At 39.8% G+C, this 12896-nt stretch overlaps 2 protein-coding genes across 4 annotated transcripts in view; one reads left to right on the top strand and one right to left on the bottom strand.

The window, feature by feature from the left end:
• Positions 1-6135, bottom strand: part of TRAK2 (trafficking kinesin protein 2) — a 27272-nt gene extending 21137 nt beyond the window's left edge. For both annotated transcript variants that reach the window (XM_086751427.1, XM_086751428.1), the window contains exons 1-2: positions 6013-6135; positions 4024-4192 (exon numbers count right to left, since the gene is read on the bottom strand). The gene's annotated coding sequence lies outside the window, so the exon portion shown is untranslated. The remainder of the gene's footprint in view (positions 1-4023; positions 4193-6012) is intronic.
• STRADB (STE20 related adaptor beta) lies at positions 3457-12896 on the top strand. 2 transcript variants are annotated; one of them, XM_086751430.1, is made up of 13 exons: positions 3457-3589; positions 4485-4589; positions 5732-5788; positions 6130-6210; positions 6588-6687; positions 7320-7441; positions 7950-8028; positions 8349-8472; positions 9016-9187; positions 9593-9697; positions 9922-10151; positions 10718-10760; positions 11235-12896. In XM_086751430.1, exons 3-13 carry the CDS (start codon positions 5777-5779, stop codon positions 11385-11387), a joined length of 1221 nt encoding a protein of 406 aa, XP_086607556.1. In that variant the 5' UTR covers positions 3457-3589; positions 4485-4589; positions 5732-5776; the 3' UTR covers positions 11388-12896. The 2 variants fall into 2 exon arrangements, with proteins under 2 accessions (XP_086607556.1, XP_086607555.1); XM_086751429.1 differs by having other exon boundaries at positions 7920-8028.

The raw sequence follows: 12896 nt of genomic DNA, 5'->3' as shown, positions 1-12896 counted from the left end.
GAAATGAATGCTACTTGCTCCCAAGATTGGATTTAACCTTTCTTCTAAGTACTGCAAAGCAGAAACACTGTTTGTTATGGGTCAATCTCAGTTCAGCCAAAGACAGAAAAAAAAAAAAAAAAAAAAAGATCATTTGGTTCAAAGTTTTCTAAATTATCAGGCCAACATCAAGCTATCGAATTGAAAGGGCAATCTCATTTGTAAAGCCCTGGAGAAGTTTGCTAGATAAGCAAACACCATAAAAGTTAATGCTCACATTTCCAAGGCTTCTCATAGCTTTAGTTCAGTGTGCCATCGGGCAACTTCTCCGGAAATTGAACCAGCTAACACACTGCGCAGTACCACCCTGAACATGACTCCATGACCCTTTTTCTCTGCAGCTATAAAACTATTTCCTAAATGCAGATTCCTTCTGCAAGTTACAACTTGTAAAATTTACAACATGGCTTTAAAATACATGACCATGCTATAGTCTAGAAATTAAAATCGTTAAATCACGCAGGAAGACATGTCCAAAAGAGAAGCCAGAAAACTTTCTCAGGTATTATTTTTAATCTTTATTTATAAAGATTATTTCCACTGCCAATTTACTATATTCATTCCACGCAGATGCACCTCGTAACAGTTTCGTCCCCCTACTCCCTTATATGCCAATTTCCCGTTGATGTTTGAGTCTTTTACAAATAGGTTAATCGAACATGGAAAAAACCAAGGAGAATTCAAATACTGGAGAACGGCCCATATGCAGGAGTGGTGCTCCCAGGAAGTTTGCTAGATCATCCGCATATGGAAAATGGAAAAGAAACGCAAATGCTGGAGCTCATTCATACCAAGAAGTATTTTAAAAAGCATGACGGGGTATCCCTTATGACTTGAGCACCAGTTTTATTGTTTACCAGTGTTATAACAAGACCTGACAAAGGTCCCAATGAAAACCGTACAAAAGTTAAAGCAAAACCAACAAAAAAATAAGGACGTCTGGAAAAACATGTTAAAAGCATTACAAGAAATACACATCAATTATCTACTAAATGGTAAGATGTCATAGTGTATAGGTTAAAAAAAATAAAAACTAAAATAATCATAACCACATATTCCATTTAAACACTGATATTTCAATACATGATTTGCTCTTAGTAGCAAAGAGACAAAAATGTGTTCTCCTAACCACATGACAGGAGATTTTATTAATTTTCCTTCAATGAGTCAGAAGATCTCAGACAAGATTAACTCGCACAAGAAATACTGAGTAAAGCCTTACAAAAGTTGAAATAGCTATGAAGTATTAAAAATCCTTGTCTTTTCTTTGTAACTACTGCTTTGAACAGTTAAAGATGGATGCGAAAAGACAGTCATGTCATCTTATTTCAGAATGTAATTCTGAAGACATTCTACCACTGGAGAACTCTAATTCAAATTTGAATTATGAGAAAGGTGAGATGAGTTGCTTTTACAACTGGAAACCATAGACAAATAACTGTACTTGTTAATTTTTCTTCGTGCATAAAAAGTTAACAACATATCCAAAATATTGACATCTGTTTTGACAACATCCAAATTCAAACATAAATATCCTGTCACTCCTGCTGTTTTCAATTTGTTGAGAATAGCTGACTCCTCACAGCTACTTGGAAAGACTAAACTAGATCCGCTCCTCTGTACAATTACAGGACGCAAGACATCAGGCCACAACTAACACAAACAAAATTTCAACAACAAATAAGATTCTAACTTGATTAAGGGAGAAAGAAACATCTGTTCTCCAAAAGGAAGCAAACTGAATGCGTCACTTATTCTGGGATGCTGAATTTTACTGCTATGTAAATATGGAATTAAAAAAAAAATGTATCAAGTCATTAACACAGTACTTTTTTCGTTACTAAAATTGGAATGGTGTCAAGCCAGCTAATAACAATAAACATATTTTGCATTTCAAGGTTAACGAAACAGTTCTATTCTTATAGCAAACATGACCACGCTGAATTGCTGCCAAAACATTCCTGAAAGTAGTTCTCAGAGGCACAGGCCAAAACCTTCAACACTATATAGTATGAGATGAAGGACGAAGGACTGTATACTGAAAAACAAGTCTATGTGAACATGAACTTTGTCTACCACAATTAACACTGCCTGTGTGCCTAACACTAGTTATTTTCAGCCACTGCTATCCCTACAGAAACTTACTTATTTAGTGCTTGTGCTTCTCTCATCTAAGGAAAAAAAAAATAATTTAAGAGAGTATGCCAACACAAACCTAATAACAAGCGTAATAATCATAAGCAAACCTGCAACAGACTTTCAACCATAAATAGTATGGTACAAGAAAGGAACTGTAAGAAAACAAACCAAAACCCCACAGATGACATCTGGATTGTTTTTCATTCGTGGCAGGGGTAAGGCTTCAGAGGGGATGGTGGAGAACACCTCTTGAAAGATGATGAATATCAAGGGGGTCATGAAGCTGGCCACAACAGTTCCCTCATCCTTTTTATCCAGAGTTACCCCAAGCCAGACTCACTTTTTCACTAGGATGGCTGACAGAATAAAAGACACTTACTGAGAGATACTCTTACTACAGTTTAATTAGCTGATCAGAACATAACAGTGTGACTAAAAAGTTGATAGAAACCAAAATCTCCTTGCTCTCGAATTCATACGTAAGCCAGACCACAACTACAACGTCATCAAGCTTTGCCTTCTAAAAGCAGTGCCATAAACCTCCAAGGAGAGCCCATACGACTATGGGTACTTCTAAGGCAGGCAGGAGCGCTGAAGGTCACACCAGCCAGCGCGCCTGCAGTCACAGCCACCATTCCCGGCCAGAGTCTAGCCCTCGACTGCAATCTAAGCACATGTATTGAAAGGATAAAGCTTAGCATAACATCTATCTACATTAGCACCGCGAACAGAGTTCTGTCCACTGCCACACCAGGAAAGGACAGGAATTCTCCATCCTGGTAGGCAGCCGGCGCCGCACAGCCGGCCGGCCCGGGACGCAGGCCCGGGACACTGCCCCGCGCCCAGACCCCGAGCTCCCACACCAACCGACCACAGGGAAGCCGCCGTCTGCCCGCCCGACCTCAGCGGCCTGTGCCAAGCACTGCAGTTGCCCCGGGACGGCCTGGGCGGTGCCGCGGCTCAGCGGGAAACAGCCCCAAGGGCAAGGGGCGGGAGGGCGCGGCCCTGAGGGGGTTAACGCGGGGCAGCAGAGAGGGGGGAGCTCGCTAAATCGCCCCTGAGGCGGCAGAGCCACCCCGAAAGCAGCGCCGAACACCTCTTACCCGCCCCGTGCTCCCTCCGGCGCTCCTCCTGCCGAGCGGCAGACCCGCATGTAATAAAGCCGCGACTGAGGAAGGACCCCAATGGCTTCCGCCCGGTTCCCGTCCCAGAACTACAGCCCCCGGCTCGCCGCGCGGCGCTGAGGGGCCGCCGGCGCAATCGACAAGCCCCACAATGCGCCGGGACGCCTGCTGCGGGTGGCCCCCGCCACCCCCCGGAGCTCCGTGGGAGCGGAGCGGAGCGGGGCGGGACGGGTCTCCGGGCGGGCGGCTCGGCAGTGGCGCCTGACCCCGACATCAGGCGGCGGCGGGTAGGAACGGGCGCTGCCTCCCTGCGGGGCTTCCCAGCCGCGCCCTCAGCTCCACTGCAGGGAAAACTGGCCGCGCCGGGCCGGGCCGGGGAGGGGGAAGTGGGGAGCGGCGCACGCCGAGCTCGGGAGGCGGCTGCGGGGAGCGGCGCCGGGGCCGCCGCGCTGGCAGGGGCGCAGCCCTGTCCTCGGGGTCGGAGGGAGGCGCGGGCGCCGTTAAACCGCCGCTGGCGCGGGAGGAGGTGGGGAAGGCGAGGCAGCGCGTCTTAACGGTGCGAGCGGGGAGCGCTGCTGGGAGAGCCTGCGGGCGCCGTTTTCTCCCCTTCCGTTACTTTTGCCACGGGCGGACCATTTAACTCGGGACAGGCGATCGAGAGCTGCCTCAGCCGCTCAAGCAGGAGCTGCAGCCCAGCCTCAGCAGAACCCGAGTAGCGTACCTGGGCTTTGGGCTTCAGAGCCTCCACGCTCCCCCAGCTCACAGGCACTGTTTTTCCGTTTTTCTTTCTCCCCTGCATTGCTCGCTGCATCTGAAGCCCCACCAAGCTGGGATGAAGGTGTCAGTTCAGCTATGTAAAAGTATCTGCAGTACAAAAAAAAAAAAAAAGCCTGTGGAAACGGAAAAGGTTTATTTTATGGATGTGATCCAAAACGATTGAAAATGGAAGCAATGTTAAACTACATAAGAAAACAAAAAAATCTTACATTTGTAGTGTTATTTGAACAAAAGTGGATCATGGATGTTTCTGCTGGCTGGCTATAACCCTTTGAACAAATTCTACAATGATTTGACTTTATCATAGTTACTAAGACTTTATTCTTCATCTTAGCTTTTGTGGTTTCAGGTTCCAAGCAAAGAATAAATTATCTTGTATAATGGAATGAGGTATCTTCTTTCCAGGTAGGAGAAGGCTGCCGTAGCCATTACAGTGCTGGCCAATATCTTAGAGCACTTGCATTTTTTTTTTTTCTCCTACTCTGCCACAGACTTCCTCAGTGAAGTTGGGTAAGTCAAGCCCTGATCCTCTGAAGGTGCCCAATACCTGCTAAGGATCTCCTTTTGTTTCTGTGTTACATCCTTCATAAGGAATTACAGTATTTATTTACTTCAAGCAGATTTTCAGGGTAGAAATATTAAGGATTAGGAATGGCTTGGATATTTGGCAGTGGATGGGGTGGTGGGAGCCTATTAGCTTTTTAAGAGTGTTGCCATGATGAAACAGAATACGTAATTTAAACATGGGATATATTTGAGCTTAGCTCCTTGATAAACAAGATTATCAGTTTCTGATATAGTACTTCATCTTTTAAAGTTAATGTTCAAGCAATAATTACATATTAACATGAAACTACCTCCTGTGTCTGACTTTGTCGGCCACCAAGTAGCATTCATCATGGTAGAAGACTTGCTTGTAGCTAAAGTAAATTGGCTAGTCCCACTCTACACTTCAGAAACTTTGATATGTTTATTAAACAGTCTTCTCTCTCTCCTCATTGCCTAAGCTTTCAAAGCATCAGACATAAAGTAAGTCTGCTGGAGGACATTCAGAATGGCTGCCCTGATCTGTGAGGGAGTTGAATGCTGATTCTGTAGACTAAGTAAATTGAAAATTATCAGTTGGTCTCCCCCTCCTTTTTCCTTTTACTCAAATCCCTTACAATAGTATTTCCTTTCTCACTTGTGAAATGTATAGAGCAATTGCTTCTGGCTTGCTTTTTTTTATGAGCTAGCTCAGCTGCATACAGCTAAGCTGAGATCTGACTAGCACAGCTGTGCTCCTTTAAAACAACAGACAATTATTTATTTTCCTACAAACTTCCAGGGATTCATGAACCCGTGCCTTTTTACTTTCTGCACTTACGCCATTAACTTGCAATTAAATTATTTGTTCAGAAGTAGTAATAAGATCTCTAAACCCATGAATCAAAAATGAAAACTTGAGTTGGAATGTATATTGCATCTCTTCAGTATGGAGTTCGAAATTCATATGCTGCTTAAAGTCTCAACAGAAGCAGGCTTTCGCAGAGCTTGTTTTGGTTTATTGTGTGTGTGTTAACTGAGGGGAATGCCTCACAGTTGTGATTAAAGAGATTTATATTTATCACAAGTTTAGGTACAATCTTACATTGCTACTTTAAATTTTCTAGGATAAATGGGTGTATATGACTTTTCTCCTGATCTAAAGCGGTTCCATGTCTTGTTTGGTAAGTTTGTATCTAAAAATCTTTGGCAGTTGTACCTTGTTGCCCAGTCATACCATAATGTGAGAACGTTCTGGTGAAATGTCTTGCTTGAGGGGATTTCCAGACTGCTGAGATGCTTACACTATGTTGTATCAACTTTCAGTGAAAGAGACCGTTTAGTATCTCTTTTCTCTGTCTGCCATATATGCGCTCTATGCTGTTTCTTAACCTCTTGCTTGACTGACCTGTAGCAGAAAACTTTCTGAACCCCTGCTTGTAGGGGCTACTTTTGATGTTCTTCCACTGTCATGTTTAATATATTGCAGCAACTCCACTAGTGTTCACTTGTTTCTGTTTTCAAGGACTGTTCCTGTATTCTACGTACACCCATTGAATCAATCAGACCAGAAGAGCTATCTCAGAGCAGCCTCCATGAATGCCTGGTAAGAAGAAAACAGAAACATTAACTGTCAATGTTAAATACAAAGCTGGTACATATTAAAAATAATCTCATTAACATTCTTAAAATGTTAACAGCAAAAATAACTTGAGTACTCTGGGGCTTCCAGTTTGGAAGAGGACTGTAGGTAACAGACTCTTAATCTTGTACCAGTTTAAAAACAAAACAAACACACAAACAAAAAAACCCCAAACAAACAGTAGCTCATAAAACAAAGTCTCAGTCTAATAGTAAGAGCACCAGTTCTGACTTGAGTGCTTGATCTTAGCATTCTAATTAATTGTATTTCTGCATTAATTTTAAACATGTAAGTGTTTAAAAATTACATAGTAATCTTGAACTGTTTTTCCTCACTATTAGGCTGATTCTGATCTAGCCTGGATTCCCCCATCTACAGGAAGGAATGAAATGGTATTTTGCTCTTCTAATGTCTCTCACTATGAACTCCAGCTGGAAATAGGTAACATAAGTGTACCCTAAAATATTTCTTGTTCCTGCAGATGCACGTTCTCAATAGTTTATTGCCAACTGCAATAAATATTAAGTTTGGAAAATGTATTATCAGCTGACTAGAACTATTCTTGTGTCTGCTTAGTTAAGAAAATGCAGAACATTGCTCATGTTTCAGTAATGACTATTTTAAGATATAAGACAAATCAACAATTAAATGAAATATTCTCTTGATGTTTCTGCATGTCAGTTTTCTAACTCTGTGGTACGTGGACAATAAATACAGCATTAAGTAACATCACGTCTTGTCACTTGGCTACCCGAGTTCATTGTCCTAAGGATGGCTGCCCTGAATCCTACTGTGTATGCATATGTTTATGTGAATATGCATGCTCAAAGTGTTGTTCATCTAAACATATAGTTGATATAGACTTAGTTGTTCTAAAAATAGCAGAGCCATGCTTTAACTAATTTGCTGGATATATTTTGCTGCAACTACTTAAGTTCTTTACATTCTTAAAGTAAAGGTCATGCTGCTATCATTTGCAATTCTAGAACTGTAAAATTATCTCTAAATATGAAGGAAATTATGTGGTGGATTAGTATCTTTTCCAATGTTAAGGTAGCTACTTCTGGTTTCAGGAAGGAGATTCAACAACTTAACTTCAGTCTACCTGGCACGGCATACACCTACAGGCATGCAAGTTGCTGTAAGGATCACAGACCTAGAAAATTGCTCTGAAGAGCATTTGAAAGCCTTACAGGTAAAGCAACAGCATTTCTGCACAAGTCTCGTGAAGATAATGATGAATACACATGATGTTACTAAACAGAGGTAGCCTTTGTGTTTGTACTGGCTCATTTCAGTCAAGTTTTTCCTTCAGAGGAGTAGAACATAAACACAAGGCACGTGTAAATTTGACAGTTGCTTTCTGAAGAAAACAACTGACAAGTGTTTTAGGAATACTTCTGTAATTGTACAACTTTTTTTTTTTTTTGTTTGAAACACATTCTCTGCATTTAACACCAAAACTTCAGACTATAAGCAAACTAGATTTACTTCAGAGAAATGCAATTATAGTCAAGTTATTTACATTTCTATTGCAGGCTATGCACATCACCTGCAACTTTGTATAAATGCACACAGGGAACAGTTCTTTCTACTGATTACTCGTGTATTTAATGCTCTTACTAAGACTGTTGTCTTGTGGTTAACATATCCACTTTCATTTAATTCCATAGAATGAGGTGGTTTTATCCCACTTTTTCCAGCATCCCAACGTAATGACGCTTTGGACAGTGTTTACGGCTGGTAGTTGGCTTTGGGTCATCTCCCCGTTCATGGCCTATGGTAAGAACTCTTAACTGCAATTCTGGAATAGGAAAAAGGGCTGATACGATTTGGACCACATGATTCATGAGAGGTTTTTCTTTAAGTGTCTCCTATCTTGTAGAAAAAAAAAAACAAACTTTCCCAAACCATTTGTTTAGAGAAGTCTTCTCTACATAATCTTCCTCCGCACTGCTGTATCAGTTGCATCCATGTAACTGTTCTTGATGTAGCATAGTCAATATAAAGATGAGAATGCTGCTCCTGTGAATGTATACAAAGAAGCAAGCATAGACAAGTCATTTAAGAAGACTTGTTAGGCTTAGTTTTTTTACTTCCAGGTTCGGCTAGACACCTGCTGAAGACTTACTTTCCTGAAGGAATGAGTGAAGCTTTGATAGGGAACATCCTGTTTGGTGCAATCAGAGGGTTAAATTACATGCACCAGAATGGCTACATTCACAGGTAGGAGAATGTCAATAGGGAAGAATCAGATTACAGCATCCAGTTTATTAAGAATTTAGTTTCACTTCAAAACTCATTTTCAACTTAAGTGTTGTCTCCTTCCTTTTTCTATATTTCTTCTTATGTCAGATTGTGCAGAAGCAATTTTTTTCAATAATACAGCAGAACCAAGTTTGTAGAAGCTTAACAAGAATGGTATTCATGTATTATTTGAAGCCCGTTGTTACAGCAATTATACATCTGTGTGGCTTTGTCTCTTTGAAGCAGAAGAGAATCTGAGTTGTAGAAAGGGCTTGCTTCCTTTACACCCTTTGCAGGGAAGGAGGGCTCTTCTCCAATTTCTGGCAATTTTTTTCTTGCTGATCATCTCTCCTCTCTCTTTGGGCTATATTAAAGAGACAACTCAATTTTCCTTGAAAAGAATCTACTAAATAGAACTGCACACTAACATCTCATTATAAGTTAATGAAATATGAAAGCCTTTCTACTTTAGTAGTGCTTTGATTAAGTCTTATAACTAAAATTTACCACTTTATGTTACAGGAATATTAAAGCTAGCCACATTCTGATTTCAGGGGATGGGCTGGTTTCTCTCTCTGGCTTGAACAACCTCTACAGTTTAGTTAACAATGGACAAAAGTCAAAGGTGGTGTATGATTTTCCCCAGTTTAGTACATCCATGCTTCCTTGGCTGAGTCCTGAACTACTGAGACAGGTTAGTACAAATTACACTTCACTTTTCCTATTAAAAGTTACTGGAAGTACTGAACTTCTAACTTAAGTCTACTTGTAGAAGTGCAATGGAAGCTGTTGAACTGCAACTTTTTAAAAGACATAGATGTACTGAATTTGTAATTCTCCTAAAGAGAACCAATTTTAAAGCTGTTAGTAAGGTGGTGCTGTACTAAGTCTCCTTACCCGACCTTCCTGGAAACTACTGCAGATCCTAAAACCTGTCTTCAGTACAGATTTCTGAAGAAAGCCTGAGGTTTCACAGTTTAATTGCCTCAATCCCATGTAGATTATAGGCTATTAGGATCTTTTCTTGAAACAGACACTTGTTGTTTTTTGTCAGCACTGCTTAATAGCATCGGTGATCCAGTAGAGTTTTCTTTCACAGGATTTGTCTGGATACAACATGAAGTCTGACATTTACAGTGTGGGAATTACAGCATGTGAATTAGCCAATGGACATGTTCCATTTCAAGATATGCCGCGCACTCAGGTATCATGCTAAACTACTACTACTTCAAAACACTCTGAGCTTTTTTTGTTTGACTCAGATAAACCAATGCTATTACTGCTGAAATAGTCGCTACTTTTTTGTTATTTCAAATATGCTTGCTTCTTTCTAGATCAAATAATCCCTCCATTCCTGGAGTCCCACAGCTTAGCCTGAACAGGTCCAGATAGCTGTTGAACTCTTATTCTGCTGTTCCTTTCTACTAGATGCTACTGCAAAAGCTGAAAGGTCCCACATACTGTCCTTGGATTATAAATACCTTTCCTCGTGGGGAATCCAGGATGAAGAATTCCCGATCAGGTGTTGATTCTGGAATTGGTGAGAGCATGACACGCACAATGACCAGTGAAAGACTACAAATTCCCTTTTCCAAAACGTTTTCACCTGCTTTCCACAATTTGGTAGAACTTTGCTTGCAGCAGGACCCTGAGAAAAGGTAACCTTCTAGTGACAACTGATTTTCTGTCACTTCAATTTAAGACCAAGTATAGCCCATAATTTAGGATATAATAATTAGTTGAATACAGTTAAAGTCAGAATTTCAGACCAGAAGTACTATGCAAAACACTACGCTTACCTTTGGTTTTGTAATTTAAAAATTGTCTGATAAAGGAACCATGCTTTTAGAGTTGTTTGATCCCTGAATTTCTTGCAACACGAATGTACTTTGTAATAAAATTAATTTTTAAACATGCACTTTGACTAAGAAAAAAACCAGAAATCTGAAGTATATGTTTAGTACTATGCCTCTTCCGAATGAGGCATTAAATTCCTTGTTAAACAGAAAAGTGAAAAAGTCTTTAAAAATAGATTTCTTTAGTAGTGCCCTCATAGAAATTGAAGCATAGAATGTAGGAATTCTGTGCTGCTTTTCTCATGCTCCACATTTGACCTGTGGATGAAAAACCACAGGGCTTAAATTGATTTGTCAGTCTGGCCCATCTTACAAAAGCAGTATTTCACTTTCCAAAACATAATTCTATTGTTCATTTTATGATCCAGGCCATCAGCAAGCAGTTTGCTCTCGCATACGTTCTTCAAACAGGTAAGTTTACCACATTTTGTTAAATGACACAGCTATAACCTAAATAAACAAAAAAATATTAGAGTTGGATTACAAAATAATTATGTTAGGTGGAGCAAAGAACCATCCTGTAACAGCATATCTGCCTCAGACTACTTTTTTTTTTTTTTTTTTTTTTTTTTTTAAACAAAATGGTATTGATGGCGCTTTGGAAGCATAAGAGTAATCCATTTCCCCTTTGATAAAGTTGGCTTAAGCCAGCCTAACTAATAAGAATCCTGGTTAATATTCTTAATTTAAAGAAGAACTGCATAGCTAATGTAATTAGTCTTGAAAGACTAATTCAGCTTGCTGTAGAGTGGTGAAAGCTAAACCCTGCATCCTGGTATTTTCAATATGCAAGAACATGGCTCTGATTTCACATGCTTTTAATGAAGTCTGATGCAAAGTTATGGAGACTTTTATGTGCACCCCTGTTTTAACTTTTCTTTCTAGATAAAAGAACAAACAGAGAATTCACTACTGTCTTTGTTACCACCTCCTATTCAAAATAACAGATCAGAGCTTTTGGCAGTGCCCTCAACAGCAGTTGCGAGTGAACTTGGACATATTACTGCAAATCAAGATGATACAGACTGGGAATTCTAAATATATACCAAACAATCATACCTCTCCTGTGCTTCAAAGAAGGAAAATGTGATTTGTATTTGCTGCTTTAGTTTGTATGGTTAAAATACAATTAGACAAGTATACTTGAAAATGCCATTGAAGTGGCCATATTTTATTAACTACTTCCTCTGTTGGCATCATGAAGTGCAGTGTGCCTCACTTTCTGATCTTAAGGAAAACTGTATATAGAGAATGGCTGAATGCTTATCTCCCTCTTTCAAAATATTTCTTAACAAGAGAGTTCCTGCTGCAATCTTACTCTATACTGTATCATCAGCTCATATTGCTGCAGTTCATGTGCCTTTCTGAATTCAGGCTTGAGTTTTGTCTGTGACCTTACTTAAAACAATGTCTTTGTCTGTTCATTATCACCCAAATTATTTTACTAAGGAGAAAGCCTCCACTTCCAAGTCTAAATTTGAAACTGCACAAATTAGTTGCTTATGCAAATAAAATGATTCTCTTTTCACACATCCCAAAAGGCATTTTTCTCACTTGATATGCTCTCATACATACTTGCCAAAAGTTAGCTCTGCATAATTTTTCATGCAGTTTTAATACTGCGTGTTTCCCAAATAAGTTAAGCTACTTGAAAATGTGACTCATGCTCTTGCATTTGTCTACATTCTTAGTACAGATTTGTGCTTTTGCATCTCCATTTATTGTTGTGTCATTTTAGCAATTAATCTGAGGACCTCTTACTATGCAAAGTAAGTCTCAAGTTGTAACAGGTACGGGTTAATTTTGAAGAATCATATTAAATAATATAAAGTTACTGTACGTATTTTTATTTATACTGTATTCCTGTTCACCACCAGAACCTAATACTGTTTTCGTAGAAGAACAGGCAACATGCATAAAGCTTCATTGGCACTGCTGCTGGCAAACAAGCCTCTTCTGCAAGCCACAGTTAAAATCCCATGGATAGATTCAGCCATAACAAGAACCTAATAAACCCTAGGAGCCTACTGAATTTATGTTTTAAGTCAGATAAAAAGCTGCCTTTCTTTTCCCTACAGTAAGTTCTCATCTCTTATACTGTACCAGACAGCTCAAGCTGCACAAAAGCAGCTGCTTTTAAAAAAAAGCTGCATATTCTCATCATGTTTTAGCACAAGTTTTGTCCCAAAGCCACTAGTACTTTACTGATGTAAGTTCTGATTGTAGTAAAAATGTATAAATAGATATCAAATGGATATATTTTACATTTTCAACGTCAGCAATATTCCACATCAAGTCTTCACATGTTTCATAGCTGAGCTGGTTTGCAACCAACCTTGAAACTACTACTGTTTTGCCAGCAGCTTCACTACAAAGCCATGAAGACCAAGTGACCAAAATGCAAGCCTGAGACAGACAGAAGATTCTGAACAATCACATTAAAGTATTAACAAAAAAGTTGACTCTAGTCATTATGCTGTGAAGAGAGCTCTATATTTCAAAACCTAATATGTGAAAAATAAGATTAAAAACCTTTCAGTAAGCTTC

The sequence above is a fragment of the Chlamydotis macqueenii genome, chromosome 6, assembly GCF_036417535.1.
Source record: "Chlamydotis macqueenii isolate bChlMac1 chromosome 6, bChlMac1.mat, whole genome shotgun sequence".
NCBI lineage: Eukaryota > Metazoa > Chordata > Aves > Otidiformes > Otididae > Chlamydotis > Chlamydotis macqueenii.
The sequence above is the reverse complement of the archived record's forward strand: the minus strand, read 5'-3'. Positions and strand labels throughout refer to the sequence as shown.